Source organism: Euleptes europaea, chromosome 12 (genome assembly GCF_029931775.1).
Source record: "Euleptes europaea isolate rEulEur1 chromosome 12, rEulEur1.hap1, whole genome shotgun sequence".
Classification (NCBI taxonomy): domain Eukaryota; kingdom Metazoa; phylum Chordata; class Lepidosauria; order Squamata; family Sphaerodactylidae; genus Euleptes; species Euleptes europaea.
The window spans coordinates 23,325,172-23,351,719 of NC_079323.1; the positions used below are offsets into that span (position 1 = coordinate 23,325,172).

Here is a 26,548-nt window from a genome sequence, read left to right on the forward strand (position 1 = left end):
TTCCACTCCTGCTGCCCAGTAGCTAACCTTCAGGGATTCCTCTGCCCCCATCACCATTGGAACTGCCTGTTCTCTTCTTCGTCTGGTGTCTCAGCTGTGACCATTCCGTCTTGAGTGACTCTGCTATGAGTTTAGTCTCTTGATAAGAGTCTAGACCCCTTACGGTATTGCTCTCAGCTTCCCTGACACACACAAACCCCCTAACCACGTTAAGGTGTGCATCCAGAAGGGGGTATGCATGCCTAAGCATTAGGAAATACTAGTAGTTGTGAAATATGCATCCACACCTGCAACTTGAAGGCGTGCAATCCAGGAACAGCCTTCACAATTTGCTTCTGCTGGCTGTAAAAGAGGAGGCAGGAGAAACTATCATGGGTGGAGTTTTTCCTTCCGTTCAACTCCCTATTTTTGAGGATCGGGTGGTTTTGCAAACCGCTCTGAACGTCGTGATAAACTAGGATATTTTTTTAAAAACAAAATCCTAGTTTATCACAACGTTCAGAGTGGCTTGCAACCTGTTTTTGAGGATCTGGTTGTTTTTGAGGACCGGGTTGTTTTGCAAACCACTCTGAACGTCTTGATAAACGAGGATATATATTTTTTAGAAAAATCCTAGTTTATCCCAACGTTCAGAGCGGTTTGCAAAACCACCCGGTCCTCAAAAACAGGGAGCTGCACGGAAGGAAAAACTCCACCCATGATAGTTTCTCCTGCCTCCTCTTTTACAGCCAGCAGAAGTGCAGGCTGTTCCCGGATTGCACGCCTTCAAGTTGCAGGCGTGGATGCATATTGCACAACTCCTACAGTGCGGGAACGCAGCGGCAACCTGAGCCTAGCCATCTGAGGTGACCGACGCCCCTTTTCCCGGGGGGCGGGAGGTGAGCCCTGCAACCGAGTCCCAAGGAGCCCAGGGAAGGCGCTGCTGCTGCCGTTTGCCCCGGCGAGGAGGCCCCGCCCACTCGGGGTCCTTGCGAACGTTGGGCGTGCTCGGTGACGTCACTGCAACCGCCTTCTTCCCCCCCTCCTCCTTCCTGTTTTGGCTGCGAGGCTGGAGGGATCATGGACGACGCCGGCACTTAAGGAGAGGAGGGCCGTGGGGTTGACGGGGCGGCCGCTGTCCGCCATGGCGGAGGATCTGGAGCTGGAAAGGTGAGGCGAGAAGGCGGGAGCCGCGGCCTGAGACGGGGACGCGGAAGGATACCGACTGAGTAGTGGGAGGGAGAGCTGTGAGACGCCTCTGGGGCCTACTGCATCCCCGCCATTAGCAGCCCGGCCTCGAGTAGTTGGGCCAGTCAGGGGGAAAAAAGGGGGGGGAGGAGGGGCGGTTTCGGCGCCTAACGTCTAATTTGGGCAATTCACAGTGGGTAGCCGTGTTAGTCTGTTTGCAGTAGTCAAAAAGGGCCAGAGCCCAGTAGCACCTTAAAGACTAACAAAAATATTTTCTGGTAGGGTAGGAGCTTTCGTGAGCCACAGCTCACTTCTTCAGATGATTTGGGAGCAGGGGGAAAAAAAAGGGAGGTACATACCAAGCTGAGGAGCCCCGTGGCGCAGAGTGTTAAGCTGCAGTACTGCAGTCAAAAGCTCTGCTCACAACCTGAGTTCAATCCCAACGGAAGTTGGTTTCAAGTAGCCGGCTCAAGGTCGACTCAGCCTCCCATCCTTCCAAGGTCTGTGAAATGAGGATCCAGCTTGCTGGAGGTAAAGGGAAGACGACTGGGGAAGGGACTGGCAAACCATCCCGCAAACAAAATCTGCCTTGGAAACATCAGGATGTGACATCACCCCATGGGTCAGGAATGACCCGGTGCTTGCACAGGGGACCTTTACCCTTTTACATACCAAGCTGCGTCTTGTTACGAATAAGATGTCAAGTGTCTGGCCAGCGTTGCATGTTTTTTTGTTAAGATGGCACCTGGAAGGCTACCGCTGTTCGTCCCGGCTTAACCTTGAATGCTTACAAATTGTGCTGAAGTCAACGTTGGTAAAAAACACATCAAGATTGTGTGAAAAATCTTACAAAACGTTACAGAATATAACAAGATGTTACAGAAAATAAGCAAAGTATTAACAGATTGTTCAGTAAAAATACAAAGTTCACATACCTCTGGATGGGCCATATTGGGGAAAATTCTTTAGACAGACAGGCAGCATAGTCTGCTAAAGAACTCCCAACTAATCGACAATTTCTAACCCCTTATATACTCTTTCTCCATGGGTATCCTAATCTGTGTTTATGTATGCTTATTTATTACAATCTTCACACCAAATCTTCCCAAGGATTTGAAATATTCTCAGATATTAAAAAATACAAATCAAACAAAATTTCCCATTATCACTCTATCAGAAGGATATATTTACAAGGTTATATATTTGCAAGGTTAACTGATATAGAGAATCTGATTATGAATGTATATCTATGTCAAGCTGGGTAACGATAAATGGCTAAATATGATATGATGAAAAATGCTTTTTGTTCACACGAAGGATGCTGAGAAACGATGCCAATGTAGCAGGATAATGAATCTCTGTTACCGCCACAGTTTAAAGGGAAAAAGGGGTTTGCTCTTATCTCTTGTTTACTTTAATGAAGGTCATTTTGGCTGAGCAACTAAAATCAGAAGGTGCGTACAGTATTCACTTCACTCTCAGTTCTTCGCAAAACCAAAACATGCCAAGTTCAGCTGGGAGTATAACTTTAATTAACATACATTTCAAGCATTTAATATATTTTGAGGCTATATATGCCTAACGCCGCTACAGTTCTCTTGGCGCATGAGGCTACCTGATCCACACAGGGCCAAAGCTGAAGTACAACTTTGGTCAGTTCCAATAGCGGGACTATAGATTCACAGATATCAGGTTGGAGGTAGTTGCAAACAAATGTTCTTTCCTACTCAGCTGTGGGAGTATGTCAATACTTCTGGTTGTAGGTGCACCAGCATCTGCGAGCAAAGGTGTCTATCCTTCTCCCCCCAATATAAAAGAGAGCTTTCTTGTATGGGTTCAGCAGGTAGTAAACGTGTGTGTGGACAAGATCAATAAAAAATCTCATGAGAAGGACCAAATGCTTTAAAGGTGAAACAGGCTTTACTAAAGCAGGCTGTTTTCTGACACAGGATGAAGGGCACTCCCCTCAACCTTCATCCTGTGCTTAATTCAAAATTGGGTTTGGCAAACCCAGTTGTTTTCAAACAAGTCTGAAAATTTCTAAACTGAATTCAGAAACACACTCATGGGCTTTCCAGTTGAGCCTGAAAGTCCCCTTACCTGGGGGTCTCTTCTTCTCAAAGCCCAACAGATTATGATAAACCTTTCTTGAAGGCAAAATCTAAAGAATATACAAGATACACAAATTTATCTCAGCCTGCAACATTCCTGTTGTTTTTCTTGGCTTCAAAGTGCTTGCCTCCAATCCATCTAAATTTCTAATCTGAACTTCAGCAAGATCAGTAAGCAGAATAGCTAATACATTCACAACTGAAGGCTTATGCAAATAAATTGGATAAAAGCTAGGTTTGTTTTAAGGACTGAATTAGTTGCTGTAAATGCTCACAGATATGCTGGCCAGGATGAAGGTCAACAATTAGAGTCATGGCAAATAAGCAAGCCCCCCCCTTTGAAAAACCTCATACAGGGACTAGGGGTAGGGCGGAGCTCTAAATGGGAAGAACCAGATGGTACAGAGGCTAACCAGCTCTGAAACATGAGGTCTGAAAGAAGGAGGAATAAGTGGACTGAGAAATGGAAGAGTTGGGAGAATAACAGGTGGTTAAGACTGTCTCTGGAAGAGAAGGAGAGGGGGGGAAAGAGAAGCCAGTAAGATTTTCTCCAATCCCCCAAGGGAAAAATCTCAGACAAGAGTTATAAACAGGAGAAACGTGCTGATGGTGTGAAGAGGCAGTGGGAGAAGAATACAGACATAAAGATGGGAAATAGGAAGCTGAATGGCAGAGGTCCCACAAATCAAGGTGGCCAAAGAATATGGAACAGATTATGCAACATTTTATAGTTCTATATTGTAAGCTGCCCTGAGCCCCGCCTTGGTAAGGGTGAGATAAAAACCCAATAAAATAAAAACAGGATGAAATGCAGGAACTGAGAAAGTATTTAGTAAAGTCGAATAGAAAATATGGTTGAAGGAAGACAATCTCATAGATGGCTGTTGGCGGGATGCGTCTGTTTTTTGTTAGCTATTGTGAAGCTAGAAGGTTATTTTCAAGGGAGATCAAAGAGATGAGAGGGAGAGAGAGGCTGAATTTCACATCATTTTTATCTGACTAGCTCTTTAGCTGAAGGTCTCCAGCCCTGTACTGCTCTGCAGCAGAGACTTCTGCTTATGTAGGCAGGTACACATGCAGAAAGAATTCCCAATAATCCCATTTCTCCATGAAAAGTCTTTGACATGCTGTAACCTGAAGTTAAGGATTTTCTTTTCTGTGTTAGTAATTTCAATGCAGTGATGCCACATATATGGAAATGGTTATATAACGACATTACAGACAATTCGTATGCTTCTATGATATTACGCAACACACATCACTAGTGAAAAAAAGCAAAACTTTAACACAGAAAGGTGACAGAATGTCTTTTTAGGTTGTCCTTATGAATTCACTCAAGTTTAAGCTACTTATCCTTGCCTATACAAGATTGTTAGCATTGGTTATGTAACTAGAATGATTTTTTTTTTTAACAAAGTCTTTAGTACTAGAACATCTGGAGTGGTTGTATATTCAATTCAGGAGCAGAATGGAGTTAAGGCATCACCAGAAAGATGCAAAAATGAAGTGTTCCCTTTCCTCTCAAGTATTTACCAAAAAAGTCTTTTAAGGGAACTGTATAGGAAGATGGTTAGAAGCCAGTATCTCTCATCTAACAATACAGTCTGTGTGATACATGACATTATTGAAAAATTTCTTACTGTGTCATTGTTATTTTTATTGCACACATAAATGTATAGCTTGTATTGGGTTTCAGAATTTAAATAAAAGTAATGCAGCCGAACTTAATAGGAATTTGAGATAATATAATCCTAGGATGCTTCAGTGTAGACATCAGTTATTGAAAAATCCAATAGATTAACATTGGTTTTCATTGGTGCTAGAAATCCATCCATCTAGTGTAGTTTTCCCCTTTCTACCATAAATAGTCTATTGATAGAATAGTCTTCCAAAAGAGGTTACTAAGCTTTATCTTGTGTGCCTGTACAGTGCCTTGTATTTAGGCTGTTAATCATTACAATAATTCATTGAGCATGCATACACATTTTGGAGTTGGATCAAAACCTCAGTTCTCCATTCCACTGCAGACCCCCAATTAACCATCCACGCTATTTCTGAGAGACCCTTTATCTACCAGAAAGAGCATTTGAAAGCACTTAAGATGGGCTAGCGAAGGACTGGGAAGGCAGGAGCATTCCGATTAAGGAATCCATTCCGATTATGGGGCTCCAATGACAGTACTTGCCTCTGATGTTTACAATTTTGCTTCAGTTCTGGAACACTTGCTTTAATGATATTTTTTTTGTTCTAATATTTAGGAAGGCAGTGGAAGAACTTTTAAAGGAAGCCAAGCGTGGAAAAACCAGAGCAGAAACTATGGGGGCTATGGGCTGGTAAGTTCTTAAACAAATTTGCCCCCCTCCCAAATATAAATAGTTCACACACTTTAAATAAATTAAACAATAACATTTTGCTGTTATGGCTACCTGTTAAGTGTGCTTGTGCAGAAATTCAATTGAAAGTGAACTTTTCATTATCGCTCTGATGGACCATTCTAAGCCTATTGACTTCAGTGGTCTTGGAGGGATCTCACTCTGCATAGGGTTGTATTGCAAATGTAGAAATGGACTCATTTCAGAACCTTTTAGAACCATTGGACCATGTCTCCAAGTAAACAGAAGTAGTAGAAGAAATAATTTTGGACAACTTACACTTCTTCAGCATCCTTAGATACAATTTCTCATCTTTTACATGTTCTCCATTTATAAGTCAAACACACAGAAATTACAGTTTAACAAATAATGTAGATCAAAACGTAACCTTTAAAATTATGTCTGCATTGCAATTGGTTCATATGCTGTGGTCATATGATGCTTTGCACATTGCATTTGATAGCTTGAAGTGAACATTGCTTTTCATATTCAAATTATTGCATAGTCAGTCATGATGAAAACTTCCTTCTTGCTGTGCGAGCCAACACAGATCTGTCAAGAGCTAGTGATTAAAGCCTGAAGTTCTGCATATATAAGAAGATGGGTGGAGAGTATGGGCTGTTTAGCTTGGAAAGAAGGCGGCTGAGGGGAGACATGATAGAGGTCTATAAAATTATGCATGGTTTGGAGAGAGTGGACAGGGAGAAGTTTTTCTCCCTCTCCCATAATACTAGAACACGGGGTCATCTGCTAAAGCTGGAGGGTGAGAGATTCAAAACAGATAAAAGGAAGTATTTTTTCACACAACGCATAGTTAAATTGTGGAACTCCCTGCCCCTGGATGTGGTGATGGCTGCCAGCTTGGAGGGCTTTAAGAGGGGAGTGGACATATTCATGGAGGAGAGGGGTATTCATGGCTATTAGTTAGAATGGATACTAGTCATGCTGCATACCTATTCTCTCTAGTATCAGAGGAGCATGCCTATTATATTAGGTGCTGTGGAACACAGGCAGGATGGTGCTGCTGCAGTCGTCTTGTTTGTGGGCTTCCTAGAGGCACCTGGTTGGCCACTGTGTGAACAGACTGCTGGACTTGATGGGCCTTGGTCTGATCCAGCAGGGCCTTTCTTATGTTCTTATGCCATGACTTCAAAGCCCCATTACCATTTTTAATATGTCAAATGCATTTTCTAACATATTCAAGCCATTGTCTGCCTAGATATCAAACTAGTCTTAAATATCTTGATCCATTCATGTCAAAAATACTATAGATAAGTCATTTTTATACTTCTGAAACTGATACTACTGCAATGTGTGACAAGAGCTGCAAGGAAAATTGCCCATCTACCTGTTCCCAAAACTTGACTGCCTTATGTTGTAGAATGTGTAGAATGTCTTAATCTTGCCATTTCAGAATACTGTTGTCAGTGAAGTATAGCATTGTTTGAAGCATGCTCCTAATGAAGACCTTAAATTCAGAACCGAATTTTACTGCTGGAACACACATTCCTGTGAAATGACTTTTAATTTTAGTCCAATCACTGGGTTCATGTAGATGATATCTGATCAGTATATTTTTATTCTGCCCTTTCACAAAAGTGCTTAGAGGTACATAGATTGTTTTTCCTGTCCTCATTTTATCTTCTCAACACCCCTGTCAGGTAGGTTAGGTTGAGAGTGTGTGACTGGCCCAAGGTCACCCAGCAAGCTTCTAAGGCAGAGTGGGATTTGAACCTGGGTCTCCCAGACCCTAGTCCTGCACCCTAACCATTATATTATATTGGCTCCAAAAATTCAGTATGAAGGTGTACTGAATATTGCAATGCAATAGCTTTGGCTTGCAAACTTTTTTTTCATCAGTCTTGGGCTGCAATCCTGTTTATGCATTTTGGAAGTGATCCTCTTTGACCTCAGTGGGACTATGCACTGAGCCGTTTATCTGTATACTTGCCAAAGGATCAGACATCCATCATTCAGCTCTGCATCTTCTGGTGTGATGGCAGGTTTTCATGTAGTCTTCACAAAAGTCACTAATAGCTACTTTTTTAAAAATACAGAAATATGGCTATTTGGTCTTTGGTTTAAAGCCTTTGATAAAAGACCCACACCTTGACATGAAAACAAGCTTAAGTAGGTTTATTTGGTGAGGCTTACTTGCAGGAAAGTAAAGATTGCACTGTTAGTCCATTGAAGCAAAAATAAACTTGTGTCTTGTGGCACTATGAAGGTAAAATTCTATTCTAGCATAAGCTTTTAGGAACTACAGGCCTTTTCAGTGCAATGGATAGGTCATCACTGTCATTTTATGTCGGAAGTATGAAAAAAAGGTGAGTTAAAAGGCAGAGAAATATAATTATGTAACGTTTAACTCTAATCAATAAAAATATAGTGACCAGTAGCTATTTATGCTAAGATAGTTAGTACCTGTAAAATAAAATTCACTGTATCTGGAAAAGTAGGCTCCCATGAAAGCCTTTGCTGGAGTAAACTGCTGCTAGCCTTTAAGGTGTTAGACTGGTGTTAACTTTGGCACATCTTTATTCTTTCTTTACTCCAAGTTTACACTAGGTGGCATACAAGGAAAGCTAAAAGCAGGCAAAAGTTGAGCTGCTTAAATTAACGCTAGTGCTCACTGTGTTTGACTTTCTGAGTTCTAGGTATTTATGCATTTGCTTTCTAATGTCTGTACAGGATGAAGTGCCCTCTAGCCAGCACAAACAAAAGATTTCTGATCAATACTATTAAGAACACATTACAGTCCGCAAAAGAGCCAGACCAGGAGGAGGACCATAAGGAAGATGACAAGCAATCCGAGCCAAGCCTGAGTAGGGAAGAAACAAAACCAAAGAGACAGAGAATGCACCCTTACACACCTAGTTTTCGGGCTAGGAGAAGAACCAGCTATTCGCCTCCTAGACGTCAGACTGGGAACCGGCACACACAGGAGAAGTATGAAAAGCAGTCAAGCAAATGATGAATATGTACCATGTTAAGGCAGGGATGTCATTAAACCCTGGTCAGTAGAGATGTTCATCTGAGGTTCTGGGTTTTTTTTTTTTTTAAAGATTGTGTATTTCTTTACTGTTTTTCTCCCTCCCTAATTAAATTCTCTTCTGATGGCTGTAACCTGTGCTTAGCACAAGTGCATGCCAATGCCATCCTAAGTAAAGTTAACACCTTTCTAAGTACTTAGAAGTTAAGGTTCTTTAAGAGGATCTAAGTCTGATTAGGATGACACCGTTAGAAAACATCATTTGATTAACATAGATAAATTTGTGTTTTGTGTATATACCAAGTTGCTTTGCAACATCTTTTTAAAAGTTTCCTATACCCTCCTTGGTTTTAAAGAGTTTCTGTTCCATGGGTAAGGAACGCTGGAAACAGTTGTTCACCTTCATATAACTCAGTTGGGGAGAGTATTGCCAGAAAATGAATGACGTGTCAAAGTGTTACAAATTAGTTTAAGTTGCTATTGATTTGTTTAATTTCTAGTGTGTTTGTTTAAAACTCGAGGCATTTGTCCGAATCCAGCGCATTAGCTTTGATCCTGCTGAACAATTCCACTGACGGAAGGATTTCGATCAATGGGGGGGACAGCATTATTGCCTCCCGCTACAGCCCAAAATCCCCCGAGGGACAGCCTAAGGGGGAGGTCAGTGGTCTGTCACAGAGATGGGAAATCAACAAAAATCAGCCCCTCCTTTACATGAGCAGAAACCTCTGTGGGATCTTGCCCACCATTTCGTGAGCATAGAATATTCCCCAACATTGAAGTGAATGAAGGCGACCTCTGTTTGACCCAGGGTTCCGTTTGCTCATTAGAGCTTTGTAAAACTTTGGTTATAGTCACCGTTTAGACCCAGTGTGTTAATTTGGCTCTCCCCGATGTACATCTGACTAGTTAATTGACAATAAGTGAACCATCTTCTAATAAGTGCAACAACCGTGTATTGCTTTTTTTCTCTGCTGAGAAGCTATGTGGTGAAGAATGCCGATTCTGAAAATTAAGGTTTGCTAATTAAAGGTCTAATTACAAAATAATACAGGAAGTTGCCTCTTGAATTTGAATTGCTGTTATGATAGAGTTGTATTGTAGAGTTCTAAATGCTTTCTTCTGTTCTGATAATTGGCATTTGTCATTACTTCACTCTGTGGAACCATCCATTGACATTTACAGGCTTTATTTAGACATGGTTATCTGGTAAGTGTGTGATTGTTTTCAGTGAGTTGACATTAAATTTGAACTGTGCAACTGAAAATGTGTCTAGTATCTTTCCCCAAGTTAGACAGGTTTTGGGGAGTGGCTTAGAGTCTCTTACCAACAAAAAGTACACATGCTTTTGGGGTACAGTGCAGGTACAGCAAATAGCTGTTTTATAAATTGTTGAATTGTGGAACTCCCTGCCCCAGGATATGATGGCTGCCAACTTGGAATGCATTAAGAGGGGAGTGGACATGTTCATGGAGGAGAGGGCTATTCATGGCTACTAGTAAAAATGATGGTCCTTGGTTTGATCCAGCATGGCTTTTCTTATGTTAACTTTCTGGGAGATGGGGAGACTTTAGCTTCAAAAATGTCAATTTTTTAAAATGTTTTTACACATAGATGTGACGTGAATTATTAATCTAGTATTGGGTATCCAATGGACCCCAGTGAAGTCACTTAAAAAACCACCACCACTGATTCCATTTAATTATTAAAAACATACAACATTGTATTATGAATGACTGTTTATATCATATAGGGCTACAAATACATTAATTATTTTGTGGTGAATTTTACATTTTCTCTATTTTCTTCCTGATTGGGCACTGATTAAGAGAAGTCTGTGCCATCCTAAGCAGGCCTCCTCAGGTCTACTTAATGGGGTTTTCCTCCAGGAAAATATTCTTAGGTTTGCATTAAGTATCTCTCATTTGCTGGTTAGACAATTAATTGTTCAAAGGCACTGTGAGAGTCAGAACGGTGTAGTGATTAAGAGTGTGGTAGTAGGATCCCGGAGATCCAGGTGTGAATCTACCCTCTGCCATGGCAGTTTGCTGGGTGAATTTGGCACAGTTGCATCCTCCCAGCCGAACCCATCTCAAAGGGGTGGTTGAGAGGATAAAATGGAGGACAGGAGGATGTAAGCTGCTTTGGGTCCCCATTGGGGAGAGGGATTGGGGGTATTAATGAAGTAAAATAAAGCAATCACTTGAAATCATGTCTCTCTCATGCCTTAACCTTTCTTTTACCTGTGGTGTAGTGATTAAGAGCAGTGGTTTGGAGTGGTGGATTCTAATCTGGAGAACCGGATTTGATTCCCCACTCCTCCACATGAGTGGCGAAGGCTAATCTGGTGAACTGGATTTGTTTCCCCACTCCACATGAAGCCATCTGGGTGACCTTGGGCAAGTCACACTCTCTCAGCCTCACCTACCTCACAGGGTGTTTTAAGCAATAATGAAATTATGAGAAGTTGGAGAGAAGGTAGGCTAGAGGTTAGATTTTTGTTGGGACGAGAACAAGATTTGCTCCCATATTTATTTGCATACTACAACACAAAGCTGAAAAACAATATGGAGCCAGCATGGTGTAGTGGTTAAGAGCAGCAGACTCTAATCTGGAGAACTAGGTTTGATTCCCCTCTTTTCCACATGAAGCATGCTGGTGACCTTGGGCTAGTCACAGTTCTCTCCAGCCTCTCAGCCCCACCTACCTCACAAGGTGCTTGTGGGGAGAGGAAGGGATTGTGATTGAGATTCCTTAAGGTAGAGAAAAGCGGGGTATAAAAACCAACCTCCTTCAATATGGTGCCTAAATTTTTGAGTTGTTTCCTAGAGCCAAAGGACATTTGTCAAGGCTTCGACTAGAAGATCTACACTTTTTCTCCCAATACCCCCATCTCTCATCCAGAAGAAGAAGACGACTTGGTTTTTATACCCTTAAAAGAGTCTCGAAGTACCTTGCAATTGCCTTCCCCCACATAACAGACACCTTGTGATGCAGGTGGGGGGGATGAAAGAGTTATAAGAGAATTGTAACTGGCCCAAGGTCACCCAGCAAGCTTCATGTGGAGGAGTGGGAAATCAAACCCGGTTCTCCAGATTAGAGTCTGCCGGTCTTAACCACTACACCATGCTACACCATGCTGGCTCCATAGGTAATGTTGACTCTGCTGCTCTGCCTATATAGCTTTACCAGGTAGCATTTCCCAAAATCCTGATAGATTTCAACCTTCTACCTTGCAATCTAAATTTGGTATCTAGGGCTTCTCAAATACATTTCCTGGTAGCACTGGTACTTAAATGTACTATGGAAGGGGTGTCATGTATTCATCCCTTGTGCCAGGCAGACAAGTTACCCTAAGACAATGGCCCATCAGAATCTCAGCTACTTATATGTCTAGTGTCTCTACATTGATCCACATCTGCAAGCCTGGGTAACAGTTACTTATATGGGATTATTTTCTACTCCCTCAGCACCATACCACTCTGTACTTGTGATTCTGGTGCTGTTGGCACGCAGTGGGATTTTTCTAAAATGTGTCGTGGTGAGGGCTGAGTCCATCTTTTGCAAATGGTCTGGTTCAGCCATCCTGGCTTCCAGGAAACATGCTTTTTTAAAAAGAGTCTTTTACATCCTATGCCAATAAGCATACATATGAAGGCCAAAGAATTATATACATTATTTTATTATTTAACAAGATTCCCCTCCCCTACCTTTCTGCCCTTTTCCCTACCTTTTTGGTCTCAAAGGGCCACCAAAGCACTAACAAGTATAAAGCATACAAATTAAAATCTCATCTTAAAAACCATTAAACCCAACACACAAACACATCACAATTTAAAACCAGACCTTAAAATAGATACAAAAGATAGAAACAACAGTTAAAACATTGGGGGAGGGATCACTGAGGGAATGCTAAGCAAAACAAAAAAAAGTCTTCCCCCATTGATGGAACACAGCAACAGAAAGGGACAGGTAAATCTCCCTAGGGAGAATTACAGATATTTGGTGCCACTACTGAGAAAGCCACCCACCTACTCTCAAAAGGCAGGAGCACCCGAAGCAGGGCCCCCAACGATGACAGCAGTGGTTGAGTAGTTTCATAAGCAGTCCTTCAGGTATGTTGGTCCCAAACCATATAGGGCTTTAAATGTCAGCACCTTGAATTGTGCCCTGAAATAAATTGGAAGCCAGTGTAGATCAGCCAAGATTGGAGTGGGATGGCCCTTATGACCCACTCCAGTCAGGATCCTGGCTGCAGCATTCTGCTCCAGTTGAAGTTTCCAAACACTTTTAAAGGGCAGCCCCATGTAGAGCATGTTAAAGTAACGTAAGAATTTCCCATTTAGAAATCACCTCATACTGCTATGAGTGGTAGGAAGGAAATAAGATGGCTATCTGTATTGTATCTGTTGTTTAGCCCTTCTGCAGCTAAGAGAATTTTCTCTTGGGGAAGGATTAAAATACAAATCCCCCCCCCCAATGCTGAGACCTTGATCCAAATAAGTCCCCTGCCCTCTCCTGCACTTTTTAATATTAAAGAAAACATTGAGAAATGGAATTCAGTATCTCCTAATCAACGGGTAGTTTGGCCCACTGAAAGGAATGGGCATGCCACAATATCTGATTGTTTTGATGCGCAACCTGTACTCTGGACAAGAGGCTACTGTTAGGACAGAATATAGAGAAACAGAATGGTTTGCAATGGGCAAAGGTATCAGACAAGGATGTATTTTATCACCTGATCTGTTCAATCTATATGCAGAACATACCATAAGGAAAGCTGAATTAGATTTAGATTAAAGTGGAACGAAAATTGGTGGAAGAAACATTAAAAATGTGAGATATGCAGATGACAGCCCATTACCGGCAGAAAATAGTGGAGATTTTAAAGGACTACTGATAAAGGTTAATGCAAAAAGTGCCAAAACAGGATTATAGCTTAACATCAGGAAGACAAAAGTAATGACTACTGGGGAATTACATAACTTTTAAGATTTACAATGAAAAGACTGAATTTGTTAAAGATTTTCTATTCCTTGGCTCAATCATCAACCCAAAGGGAGGCTGCAACCAAGAAATCAAGAGACTGAGATTGGGAAGGGCAGCCATGAAGGTGCCAGAAAAGATTTTTAAGTGTAAGGATGTATCGCTGGCCACCAAGATCAAGTTAGTTCATGCCGTTATATTCTCCATTACTATGTATAGGTGTGAAAGTTGGACAATAATGAACGCTTACAGGAAGAAAGCTGATTATTTTGAAATGTGGTGTTGAAGGGGAGTTTTATAGATACTGTGGATGGCCAAAAAGAAATAAGTGGTTTCTAGATCAAATCAAGCATGAGCTGTTCCTAGAAGCTAAAATGACTAAACTAAAGCTAACATACTTTGATCACATTATGAGAAGACAAGACTCACTGGAAAGAGAATAATGCTAGGAAAGGTTGAAGGCAGCATTAAAAGAGGAAGATGTGAGATGGATTTACTCAGTCAAGGAAGCCACAGTCCTCAGTTTGCAAGACCTGAGCAAGGCTGTTAACAATCGGATGTTTTGGAGGTCATTAATTCATTGTGTTGCCTCAAGTCGGAAGTGACTTGATGGCCTTTAACACACACATTATAATGTTATTCATAGTCCATACACACCAGACTATATTCAACCATTGCCACAAAAATGGAGTAGATTGATGTTTCCAGTTCTGGTTGGAGTTTCAACCAGTTTCTTTCCAAGCTGGTACATGTGTGCAACAGCTAATAACTACCAGTAATCAAATGCCCTCAATGTCCATTTAAGCAATTATCTTCTCACCATTAATGTCCACTGAGGACCATTTTTAGCTATGGGAAAATAATTTCAGCCAGCAGTATGTTTTTCGTGTGAGCAAAGGCTATACTGAAGTGCAGAAATTATACGCTACCTTAGCCTGGAGCCTTTACTCACTCCATAAAAGCAATTCACATGATATGTTAATTTGTGCCTTGCACATTAGAGGTTTAATGATGAGAATATTTGTTTGTTAAACCAGTAATATATATTTTTCATAAACCACAATCCAGTGACTCCGGAATCAATTTGGTGAGATTCAAGTAGCATAAATCAGTTGCAGTCGTAGAATTTAATTATTATTGTTTATTATATAACTTTTATGTGTATTTAGGAATGGAGTAAGTAGCATTAGAGTTCACAAAGGTAAATGTTCAGAACTAACCCTCTATTGTGTGAAGAAACATGGCTGCATTGAAAACAGAAGAGGCCATTAAAAGTAAAGTATCCTCATCAAGTTGCCATTTCCCATGTTTTCTTCTATAAATATATTTCATCTTCTCCAGGGATTTGTATTTAGGAAGAAGGCAGGACAGCAGGAGGGCCATGGGGGAGCAGAGAAAACTGTGTCTCAAAGCAAATAGAATATCGTTCCATTTGTATGTGTCTGTTGAGGTTGTCAAATAGAATCTCCAGGCAGGTGGTTGAATTCACAGACTTTTTAGAAGGGGACACGTTGGTTCTAGGAATACACTAGTTAAGGAAGAGGGGGAGGCCGTCGGTGAAACCCTGACAACATCAGCTGCTAGCAGAAAGGCAAGCTAATCACAGTGACTTTTTTGCTGGAGAAGTGCAGCTGTCAAAGCAATAAGTTAAATGAGCGCCGGAGTGAAATGGTCTTCGCAGTGGAACTCTAAATAGAAGACACTGAACTATAGAACCATCCTCCTCGCCCTGGTTAATGCACCGTTTGGGGGCTGTCTGGGTGGTCTTAAGTCCATTGCCACAGTGGCTAGGAGGGTTGATACCAATCAAGGCCTCCGCAGCTGAGACCCCAAGTGACCTGCATGGGCGGCTTTTTTTTTTCTCCTGGCAGGCCCCCCGATTCGCTCATTTGTGTGTGGGATGCTTTTTCTGCCACTTTATTTATGGGATTACATAAATGAGCCATTAAAAATGTAAATCTTCAGATCGGATGAATAAGGAAGATTTAAACAATCAAGCGCGGGGCGGTACAGTACAAGAAACTGCCCCCTGAACCGGTTGTGCCGCACAGCGATGGGTACAATGGAAGGTTAAGGGAAAGAGTAAGAGAAGAAGTTGGGAGAAAAACAAACCATCTCACCATTGTATCTCTCACTGGCACTAGGGAAAGATTAGGATTTGGTGGGTTTTTTTCCCTTTCTTTTAAAAATGTGTTCGAACAACAATGATGAGCTATTATAAGGGACAAAAGGAAGCCCTTCCCATCCTCCGTTTTCCTCCCCCTCTGCCCACTGCAGGTGTCAATACAATCAAGCTTTGACACAGAACAGAGTTGGAAAAAAATGAAGATTATTCCATTTCCCCCCCACAAAGCATTTAACTCTTTAATATTTATTGCAAGCAACAGCATTCCCCCCATAGACACAAAATAAACACAGCTATTTCAAGGCGGCTCTTCTTTCCTCTGCTGCCATCCTTGATCACTTGCAGGGCTTGAGTTTTCCCTGGCTACACCAAGCTCCTGAATCCATTACTGGGACTGATTTCAGTAGTTTGAGTTTTGCAACAAAAAAAAAAGTTTAAGAGCAAAGTACAGCTAGAAAGCACCTCATGGTCTTTGTCACCTCTGCACAGTGTATGTAGATTTATACATCTTTTCTATGATGCACCATGCTTTATCCAAGCATGGATAATGTTTAAAATAACTATATGAAAAAAGCTTGTTCTTGTCCTTGCAACTGGTTCCAAAGGGATCAGATATTTGCATGTACACACCTGCCACTAAATTCGTATAGATGCAGCCGAAGGGAACAGATATTTGCAACTATCAGTTTTGTATGCAGTTAGGGTACTAGATGGAGATCTCCTGTTATTACGGCTGATCTCCAGCCGATAGAGATGTTCACCTGGAGAAAATGGCCACTTTGGCAATTGGACTCTATGGCATTGAAGTCCATCCCCTCCCCAAACCCCGCTCTCCTCAGGGTCCTCCCCCAAAACCTCCTGCCTGTTGCGAAGAGGGACCTGGCAACCCTCTATTCAATAGTTACACCCCATGCTGTCCTTCAGGCCCAAAGCAAGCATATCTCAGTGTGTTCTCAAAGCAAGCAATTCTTGGTTTGTTTTATTTATTGCACAAGGACTGCAAGATGTTTAATAAACGCATCGCCATTTAACATCTCAAAACTGCAACACCTGCAATGGCGAATGCCAATATGGAACAGCTAGCACTCAGCCAATGGCACAAACAAACAAAATTATTTACATTGCAATCCTAAAATAAATAGAGTTACACCCATCCAGGTCTGTTGAAATCAACGGGTGTAATTCTGCTCAAGATTGCACTGTTAGCCTCCTGACTGTGATTATGAATGTTTTACTATATGATCATTTGAATCAGAGGATGTGTGTGTACCTTAATCCCATCATAACACCAGTCTTCTACCCACCTCCTTTTGTCGGCACAGTAGGGACATTACTCCCACATTTCCTTTGTTTCATACACCCTTGAGGAAGGGAAATTTCTACACTCTTTCTATTAGCTTTTGAATACCGGGGAAGAGCCAGCGTGGTGTAGTGGTTAAGAGTGGTGGACTCTGATCTGGAGAACCAGGTTTGTTTCTCCACTACTCCGCATGAGCGGCGGACTCTAATCTGGTGAACCGGATGAAGCCTGCTGGTGACCTTGGCCTAGTCACAGAACTCTCTCGGCCCCACCTACCTCACAAGGTGCCTGTTGTGGGGAGGGGAAGGCAATTGTAAGCCGCTTCTTAATGGTAGAGAAAAAGCAGTGTATAAAAACGACTCTTCTTCTTCTCTTCTGTTGATGCCTTGGCCAAGAACAAACCAAATCCCAGCAATACCACACAGACCTCGGGGCTCTGGCCTGGCTGGCACTGATAGCAACTGGTGGACAGCAACCGGTTCTCTCACCACCTCTTCCTGTGTTTCTATTGCCCAGGTCTGAAACACCCAGTCCCTGCAACACAGTTTGGAACCAGAGGAGGCAATGAACAAGCCTGTGCCACTCACGCCTGTTGCCACTGGCTCAACTTGCTCCTGGGCTGCTTTAACAGTCTCCTCAGTCTTGGGAACCATCTCTTTCCCACCTATGGAACACAAATAAAGATATTACAGAATTTAACATCCACGACCAGGTTTGCCAGCTCCTGGTTGGAAAATACCTGGAGATTTTGGGGGCAGAGCCTGAGGAGGGCGGGATTTGGAGAGGGGAGGGACTTCAATGCCATAGAATCCAATTGCCAAAGCGGCCATTTTCTCCAGGTGAACTGATCTCTATTGGCTGGAGATCAGCTGTAATAGCAGAAGATCTCCAGCCACCACCTGAAGGTTGTATTCAAAAAACAGCTAATAAGTGCTTACAGGAGTTTGGAATTCAAAATATGGCACTTAAACAGAAATATCCAAATCAGGAGAGTCACGATGCAAAACTTGCAGTTAGAGTAATGTATTGGAACATTAGAAACAAAGCCACTTCTAACGCAACAAATATACAATTAGAACGAAGTTCCAAAACAAATACAAATACAAATTGTAAGCATATGCCGGCAGCGCTCGGCTAGATTCAGTTCGTGATCTGTGGTGTACTTAACAGTCACTTCATACAGCACCGGGAACCAAGAGTAGAGTAGCAATGGAAATCTGGTAAAGTTCCATTTCGTATAGACTTTCTCAAGCCTTTTGAATGTTCCGTGCAATATTCTGTGAAGAGATGCATAGTTCCATAACAGGCCATCCGTTGTGAAGCACCAATAAATAAATAGGAATAAATAGTTAAATAATTAAAACAGCATACCATTCAAAATTTGAAGGAGTGTGCCTTTCCTCTTTCTTGGGACGACAAAAGTAAGACGCCTAATTCATTCAGTGAGCCACGTCATTAAATAGGGTCTCAGAGCAAGCGAACTCATTACCGTAATACCCTTAAAAGTGTTGCCCAGCTACTTAAAGTGCCACGTGTAATAAAACAATTTGATGTTTTTATAAATAGCTAGATAAATCCATGAATGTATTTAATCCATTAGGGATGAGAGAATTGAACATAAATATAAATCGGGACTCTTGTTGGGACATCAGACAATCAATATCAATGGTAGAAAAAGACCTGCCCTCGTATTGCCATACAACAAAGAATTGCATCTCCGAATCTAGGTGCCTTTTTTCTAAATAGTGGGCGGTTAATGGCGCCTCTAAATTGCGGTTCCGGATTCTGGACCTGTGCTCTTGAATTTGGACTTTGATGGGTCTCTTTGTCTTGCCCACATAGGGAAGACCACACGGGCATCTGAAGGTTGGCAACCCTATCCATGACCACTGTCGCAGAAGAATGAAATGTATATTGTTGCGGGTTTGTTCTCTAATGACATGACAGAAAAGGGGCCTGTGTGTTTATTTCTTTATTTAGATATTTATAACCCACTTTTCTCCCCAATTGGACACCCAGAGTGGCTTATAACAAACATATCCTGAACCACGTGAGTTTCATAGAAGGATTAACCCCTTGGAATAAATTCCACCACTTGCAACCTTTACAATTCTAGGCATGTTTCTAAATGCGAGGCCTGGTCTGTAAACCTTAAAACTGACATGACACCAATATGGCATGTATGTTATATTTAGCCATGATGGGGGAAAATGTCCGCAGACCTTTGCTTCCATATAAGAAATGTAATTCTCAAGAAAAAATATGGGTAGAACAGATTAACAAATTGCACTTTTCATTTTACCCATTTAGCTATTTAACTCATAAATTAAAATGGCAATCATCAAGTGAAAAGTAAAGTTTTCTTTTAATACAACTACTTTAATTGCAATAATTAAATGATAAATGTTTTTTAGAATTACATGGAAGTTCAATAGAATAATTTGAAAGTGAACTATTGAGTTCTGCTTCAGAAATGGGTCAGCAGACTTTTCATCCAAATTACCCTTTGTCTTCTAGGACCAATTCAAGAATATGCTTTGTATTTCAGAATGACATCTATCTTGTCATTTATGGATGGAAAGTTCAGGTTATCATTCAGGCCAATGATATTGTGATGTTTTCAGCCTACACAACGGCACTGTTATATGTACGAGTTGTCCCTATCCATATCACTACAACAAGACCTAGGAAACCAGATTCCAATTTCCATTGAATTCCATCAAGATGAAATCATCTAGTTTGCTCAGAATTCAAAGGCATCCCTACCATATTTTTGAAAGGAAAAAAACCAGTCCTTTATAATAGGACATGAATTCTCAGATCTTGATAATCCTATTGGCTCTAAGGCCAAGGCAGGAATATGAAGCCATGCAGAGAAATCATGTATGTAAATATGATAGTTAATTAGCACTGACAATTAAGACATTTTACAGCGCAGTTCTATACACAGTTACTCCAGATTAACCTGACTGAAATTCTTCACAAGATTGCACCTAAATGGCTCCATGACCAACTACTCCAACCCACAATCACTTATAGGCCATTAACGCATGGGCGGATTAATTTGTCCCTCTGATGTAGCACAATTTCCCCAAAAAACTGTATGTACGGGGAAAAGGAGTGCAAGGCTGGAGCCGCCGCCGCTCTCCTCTCCTCCTTCCCTGCCCTTTATATCCAGGGGTAGCCTTATCCCACTGATTTTCCTCATCCCACTAGTTTTCTGGAATGCCCACTATATCTGTGTTCTCACTTAACTAACATAAAGCACTCCAGCTCTCCCATCTTAGCCCAAATGCACCTAGCATTTGCATATAAACATTTTCTTCAAGCACATCCACCATGCATATCCCCCCTCCTAGCCTTGAGTCTCCTTAAATAGCTGTCTTTCCTGGCACACTCCAGCAATAGTGGTGCCAAATGGATGTCCCACGGGAATGCATTCCAAAGGCATTGTGCTGCCACCAAGAAGACCCTCTCACTTTTCTTCAGATGATGGAAATGCATGGAGAAGGACTTCTAATAATAATCTAAGTACCTGGACAGTTCTCTGGAATCCACCTTTAGTCTCAAAGAGAAGGTGAAAAAAGGTAAAGGTCCCCTGTGCAAGCACCAGGTCATTCCTGACCCATGGGGTGATGACACATCCCGACATTTTCTAGGCAGACTTTGTTTATGGGGTGGTTTGCCAGTGCCTTCCCCAGTCATCTTCCCTTTACCCCCAGCAAGCTGGGTCCTCATTTTACGGACCTTGGAAGGATGGAAGTCTGAGACAACCTTGAGCCGGCTACCTGAAACCAACTTCTGTTGGGATCGAACTCAGGTCGTGAGCAGAGCTTGGACTGCAGTACTGCAGCTTACCACTCTGCGCCATGGGGCTCAAAGAGAAAGGTGGGCTAAAAACAAAGTAAATAAATAAATGGGAAAGGGTAATCCTTGAAATATTGAGGCCCTCAATATCTCTTTTAGGGTTTTGAAGGTAGCAAACAGCACTTTGAATTGAACCTGGAAACAGGCAACCAATGAAGATGATATTAGATATTATCACAGAACCCTTACATACATAAGTGCTGTCAAGAAGAAGAAGAGTTGGTTTTTATATGATGACTTTCTCACCACTTAAGGGAGACTCAAACTGGCTTACAATCACCTTCCCTTCCCCACAACAGACACCCTGTGAGGTAGGTGGGGCTGAGAGAGTTCAGAGAGAACTGTGACTAGCCAAAGGTCACCCAGATGGCTTCATGTGTAGGTGTGGGGAAACAAATCCAGTTCACCAGATTAGCATCCGTCGCTCATGTGGAGGAGTGGGGAATCAAACCCGGTTCTTCAGATCAGAGTCCACTGTCCCAAACCACCGCTCTAAACCACTACACCACACTGGAGTCAAGTCACAACTGTCTCATGGTGACCCAGCAAGGGACTTTCAAGGCAAGCGAGAAGCAGAGGTAGCTTGCTGTTGCCTTCCTTGGTGGTCTGCCATCCAAGTACTGACCCTACTTAGCTTCTGAGATCGGATGAGATTGGGCTACGCTGTTCCACTTTCTGTCCCCAATAATTCTTAGAGGTGAGTAATATCATGTAGAAGTTATATAGAAGCTTTATGAGTAACCTATGGTGGCTTCTTCACAGTCATTGCTTGATGCTCCTCTGAATTAGTGATGAGCATTTAGCTGTGAACCAACTAATAATTACCCCTGTGTAGACTGATCTCTTCTTTTGACTGACTACGTTTTGCCTTCCTCTACTGTACATACCTTAGATAAAGCTTACTTTCTATTTTGTTGGAAGGTGGTATGTATAATTCATTTGGTTATTCCATGCTTAGTTGCAGCTTTGAGAAACTAGTCACGATAGCCAAAGCTTAAAGCGCAAGAACCAGTACGCGAGTATTTAAAACACGATGGGCCAATATATTATGTCATTCACCAGCGATAAAATGATGTTGTAAGCAGATAAACCCAATGCATATAGTCTGGATTAGCATATTAGCTCTTTCCTTCCTTCCTTCCTTCCTTCCTTCCTTCCTTCCTTCCTTCCTTCCTTCCTTCCTTCCTTCCTTCCTTCCTTCCTTTCTTTCTTTCTTTCTTTCTTTCTTTCTTTCTTTCTTTCTTTCTTTCTTTCTTTCTTTCTTTCTTTCTTTCTTTCTTTCTTTCTTTCTTTCTTTCTTTCTTTCCCCAAACTACTTATAATCAGATTCTCAAAAACAACAACAGCATATTTCCCATCATAAAAATTACGGTGCTGAATATCATGCATAAGCCTTAAAAAAAAAAAAAAAGAGAGAGAGGCCCAGAAATAACCAAAAAAACAACCCAAAGTAATGACTGTGAATTCAAAGTGAAAATGAATAGGGTCTGCCTCATTCATAAACGTCATATGAGACTTTGGTTTAAAAGGCAGGGCTGTCATCCCGGGGACAGCAGCTGTTGTTACGTCGAACAAAATGGATACAAATGGGTATTATTTTAAACTGAAATGCTTTAATTTCAGACCTAACAAGCACTGTCCTCTTGGTAACCCTGTGTCATACACGCCAGGATCTCCAGTAGAGGGCTTGATTGCACAGGAAATCGAATTCACTGGCTCAGGCCTCGCAAACCCAGAAAACCCCTCTCAAAAACAAAACAAAACCCCCCAAAAAGTGGCAATGTTTGAGTTACTATGGCAATCACAAAATAGGAAGGCCTTTTCTTCTTTCCCCATCTCTGCATGCAGCCACAGACAGCTCTTGAATGGCTCACATCTGCAAAAAGTTTTAACACGGTTCTCAGATAAAGAAAAGGGTCCCAAAAATGGGCATTGACCCGTCTCAAAAAATGTTGCAAATTTTACATGCGGGAATTGGGGAGCTGTTGCCACTCTGCTCAGGTTATGTCATAATGCGAACAAAAAGCTATAAAAGCGGACGAGGGCTTTTTTGCTGTCAAATATTGAGGGGGGGGGAAGGAGAAGTAAATGACAGCTTTAATGCAGTTGTAAGGAGGGAAGTCAAAGATGGGTGACAGAAAGTTGCTGGTCAATGAATGAAGGGGGAAAAATTCAAACACAAAAACTAGACAAAAGGGTAAAATACAATAAAATCTAGCTGTAGAGAATGACTGAAAAAAGAAACCCTCCGAAAAGCACAGTGGCCAGGACCTCAGAGCTCATGAAAGCATGTGAAATCAACATTTGGTTCTCTGGAGTGGTCCATTTGAAACATAAATAAAAGATCAGCCTAATCTTTGACCTGGCAAAGTCCCCTCCTGCCCAAAAATAACCCCCCACTTTTATTGCTCAGTTCACATAAACCATATTAGATTGCCGGTCATCTGAATGTTTGTACATTTGTTCCGAGGATTCTTCCTCTAAAGTCAACAAGAACTTTTTAATAGGAACAAGCATCTCAAAACCACTCAAATGTCCTGTTTTTGCCTGAATCTTTTACACATTTACTTTATCTAAAGTTATCTTTAACACAGAGTTGTTTAAAACTCCCAGAGACCACCAAAACAACAACAAAAGCCCGTTTAAATGTTAAATATGAATCTCCACTGGTTTTTTTTTCTTTTAATTTTTTTTCAGCTGCTCCTAACACTGTTGTATCTAAGCAACTTGGTATCGCTGGAATTTTTTTTTCCTAACCATTTTGTGAGAAAGGCAGAGGATTCCTAATTTAAATCTTCATTTCTGTTAATCTAAGTGTGTCCCAACCCACCATAGTTTCCCTAGCATAATTAAAGGTTTGTACTGACATGGGTGACTCCACAGACAGAATCGTTTGAGAAAGATTTTAATGTGTGGCGAGCAATTTAAATAGATTGAACAGCCCACAAGAAAAGTCCAAAGAAATCCAGCAAAAAGTGAGACTGAATTATACATTCATTGACTCTTGTTCTTTTTTGGGAGGGTGTTTTAGTATGAAGAGAAAGGGACAATGCAAGACAATGGCCCTACCTTATCAAAGTTCATTCATGCAGCCATTTCAAATACTTTTAACTGCTTGTCAATGGGGCTCGCAAGTCTCTGAGATTCTAAACATTCTGTCACATTTGTGTACTAACCACTTAAAGTTCTGCTAAAGCTTTTTGACCTAGACTGACTCTCCTTTATCTGGGTCAAAATGCAAGGCAAAGCTATTGTGTTAAATGGCCTTCATTAAATTCATTGATTTGACCTGTATTTTAAAGACCAAAAGTCAAATGGGATGGGAAGTTAAAAGTTCCCATACAAAACCTTCTTCGGGGTACTTTTCTCCCTCCTTGGACTATATAACATTCAGAAAAAGGACATCTTCTGGCCATTTGAATTGTGAGATGTGTAGGGCAGAGGCTGGTTTTTGTCCAGCTTCTCCTGGCATTAAGGTGGAAACGATCGTTCTTTCTTTCACCCTCTTCAGTGAGAACAACAAAAAAGGTTAAGTTTGAAGACACTCTCTCTTGACTTTGAGCCTCTTTCTCCCTCCCCCTCAGTACCACTACCAAATCACCTTCTGATGCACAGTTGCCCTCAGTAAAGGGATTTGTCAGTTTACACCACTGCATTTAAAAAAAGTCCTATCAAAGTCCAGCAGAGAATCAGTCCCATGTGTGTGTATTTTGCTATATCATGCATACAAAATGGTGGCTGTCCCTAAATGAAAGACAGAATACACTCCTATAGGCTCAGTATTTCGCAGTCTATTCTTTTTCTTCATCTTTGGCATCTGTATACATGGCACAGACCCCCACCACTCCCAAAAGCTTACAGTTTATGTGACAATGGTGAAAACCCCCCAAAATAAATTAGTGACTATGGTGAAAAAACACACCAAAATAAATAAAATAAGTTTGACAATGGTGAAAAACAAAAACAAAATAAAACGAGAGGTAAAATGGAAGCAAGGCAAGGGCAACTTGTGGGGGAAATAATCACTACGGGTACTGAGATTTGTAATTGTGGAGACAGACTGGATGATTAAACAAGTTCTTCAGAGAAAAAAATTTTTTGGAGGGGTCTGAGAGAAGAGTAGTCCAATACTGATGAACACGCTTGTACAATCCAGAAAAAGAGCCAGTGTGGCATAGTGGTTAAAGAGTTGAACTACGATCTGGGAACCTCAGGCTCGAGTCCCCACTCTGCCATGGAAACATGCTGGGTGACCTTGGGCCAGTCTCACGCTCTCAGCCTGGACCCTGGCAAGTATTTGGATGGGAGACCTCCAAGGAATACCAGGGGTGTGATGTGGGTCTTTTATGCATGGGCTGGATCTCCCTGGGGGAAACTGTATGCATTGGCTTGAATGATCAGGGACGAATCTGTGTGCTAATTGAACCACGAATACAGAAAAGCAGTCTCCCTAGCGCAAATCAAGTCCCACCCCTTTAAATGCTGCTCTGTAATTGGCTTACCTTGCATTGCTCCCCTCCTTCCCCCCAAACCCAACTGCTGCATAAAAAAGCATTTTAAGAACAAAAAATGGAGCAATCTGAAAGAAGGGGCGGGGGAGAAATCCAAGCTTCGTTTTAAAAAAGCCTTTCTTTTGCTCAGAAAGAGCTCCGAGGTAGCAGGAAGCACTTGAATACCCGTCTTTACATATTGCTTTGTGATTGGCTGTGAGAGAAGCCAATCTTCTGTTTTCCCCTGCATGCTGCTTTGAAGAAGGGGTTGGAAAAGGGTGGGGTGTGATGGCGTGGGAAGCTCAACCCGAGAACCGAGTATGCACGCTCTGTGACTCCGGAATGAGCCAGGATGAACAGTTTAATTCATGCCAGAAGAGGAATGGGAAAAGCCAGGTTCGTTTTGCGTCGAAACAGCATTGAGCTTCCAAGGAATGAGATATCGGAATGCGATATCGTGCATACTGAAAAATTTGATCCTGGCTGAAATGGGGAACAAAGGAGGTTAAAGCGACCATGGAGGCAGGCAATGGAGAACGACCTCTGAACGCCTCTTGCCTTGAAAACTCCACTCAGAACGTCAGACACACAGCCCAGGTCCCAGTGAGGAGACAATTTGTCAACTTGCGCTGGAACCACTTGAACCAGAAGCCCTTTGTGGCTAGTAATGTTGCACAGAACACATTTGAAAATCAGATTTGTCCCCTCATGATGCTTGTGTTCTCTCAAGCTGAGCACCCCTTTTGTGATCAAGTTGATGATTTGAGCACAACTCAGAATGAGCAATATTTTGAGGACGTTTCACACAGTTGGCAGTATTTAGGTTAGTGGCTGGCCAGGAAGATGTTGTTGGCACATGTCCACAATGTACTAGCTTGTTTGGATTACTTGTGAATCAGGGCCATCATGGGCCATTTCCACATGAGTTATCTGCCCAGGGTCAATCACCAAAGCCTGTCTTCATGTGGAAATAACGGGCAGGTTGTGGATCATTTAAATACATCTATATTTCTAATGTATGTGCTGCTTTTGTACCTGAGTAGCATTCATTAATCAGTGAATACATCATGTTGGTGCAAGCTCAGAACATTCCAGACTGAACTACAGTTCCCAGACAGCAGTGGGAAACTGCACAAAA

At 41.8% G+C, this 26,548-nt stretch overlaps 1 protein-coding gene across 1 annotated transcript; it reads left to right on the top strand.

Moving 5' to 3' along the window:
• Positions 1–1,111: 1,111 nt before the first annotated feature.
• POLR1D (RNA polymerase I and III subunit D) lies at positions 1,112–8,654 on the top strand. The gene is made up of 3 exons (XM_056858666.1): positions 1,112–1,149; positions 5,537–5,611; positions 8,342–8,654. Exons 1-3 carry the CDS (start codon positions 1,124–1,126, stop codon positions 8,622–8,624), a joined length of 384 nt encoding a protein of 127 aa, XP_056714644.1. The 5' UTR covers positions 1,112–1,123; the 3' UTR covers positions 8,625–8,654.
• The last annotated feature ends 17,894 nt before the right edge of the window (positions 8,655–26,548 follow it).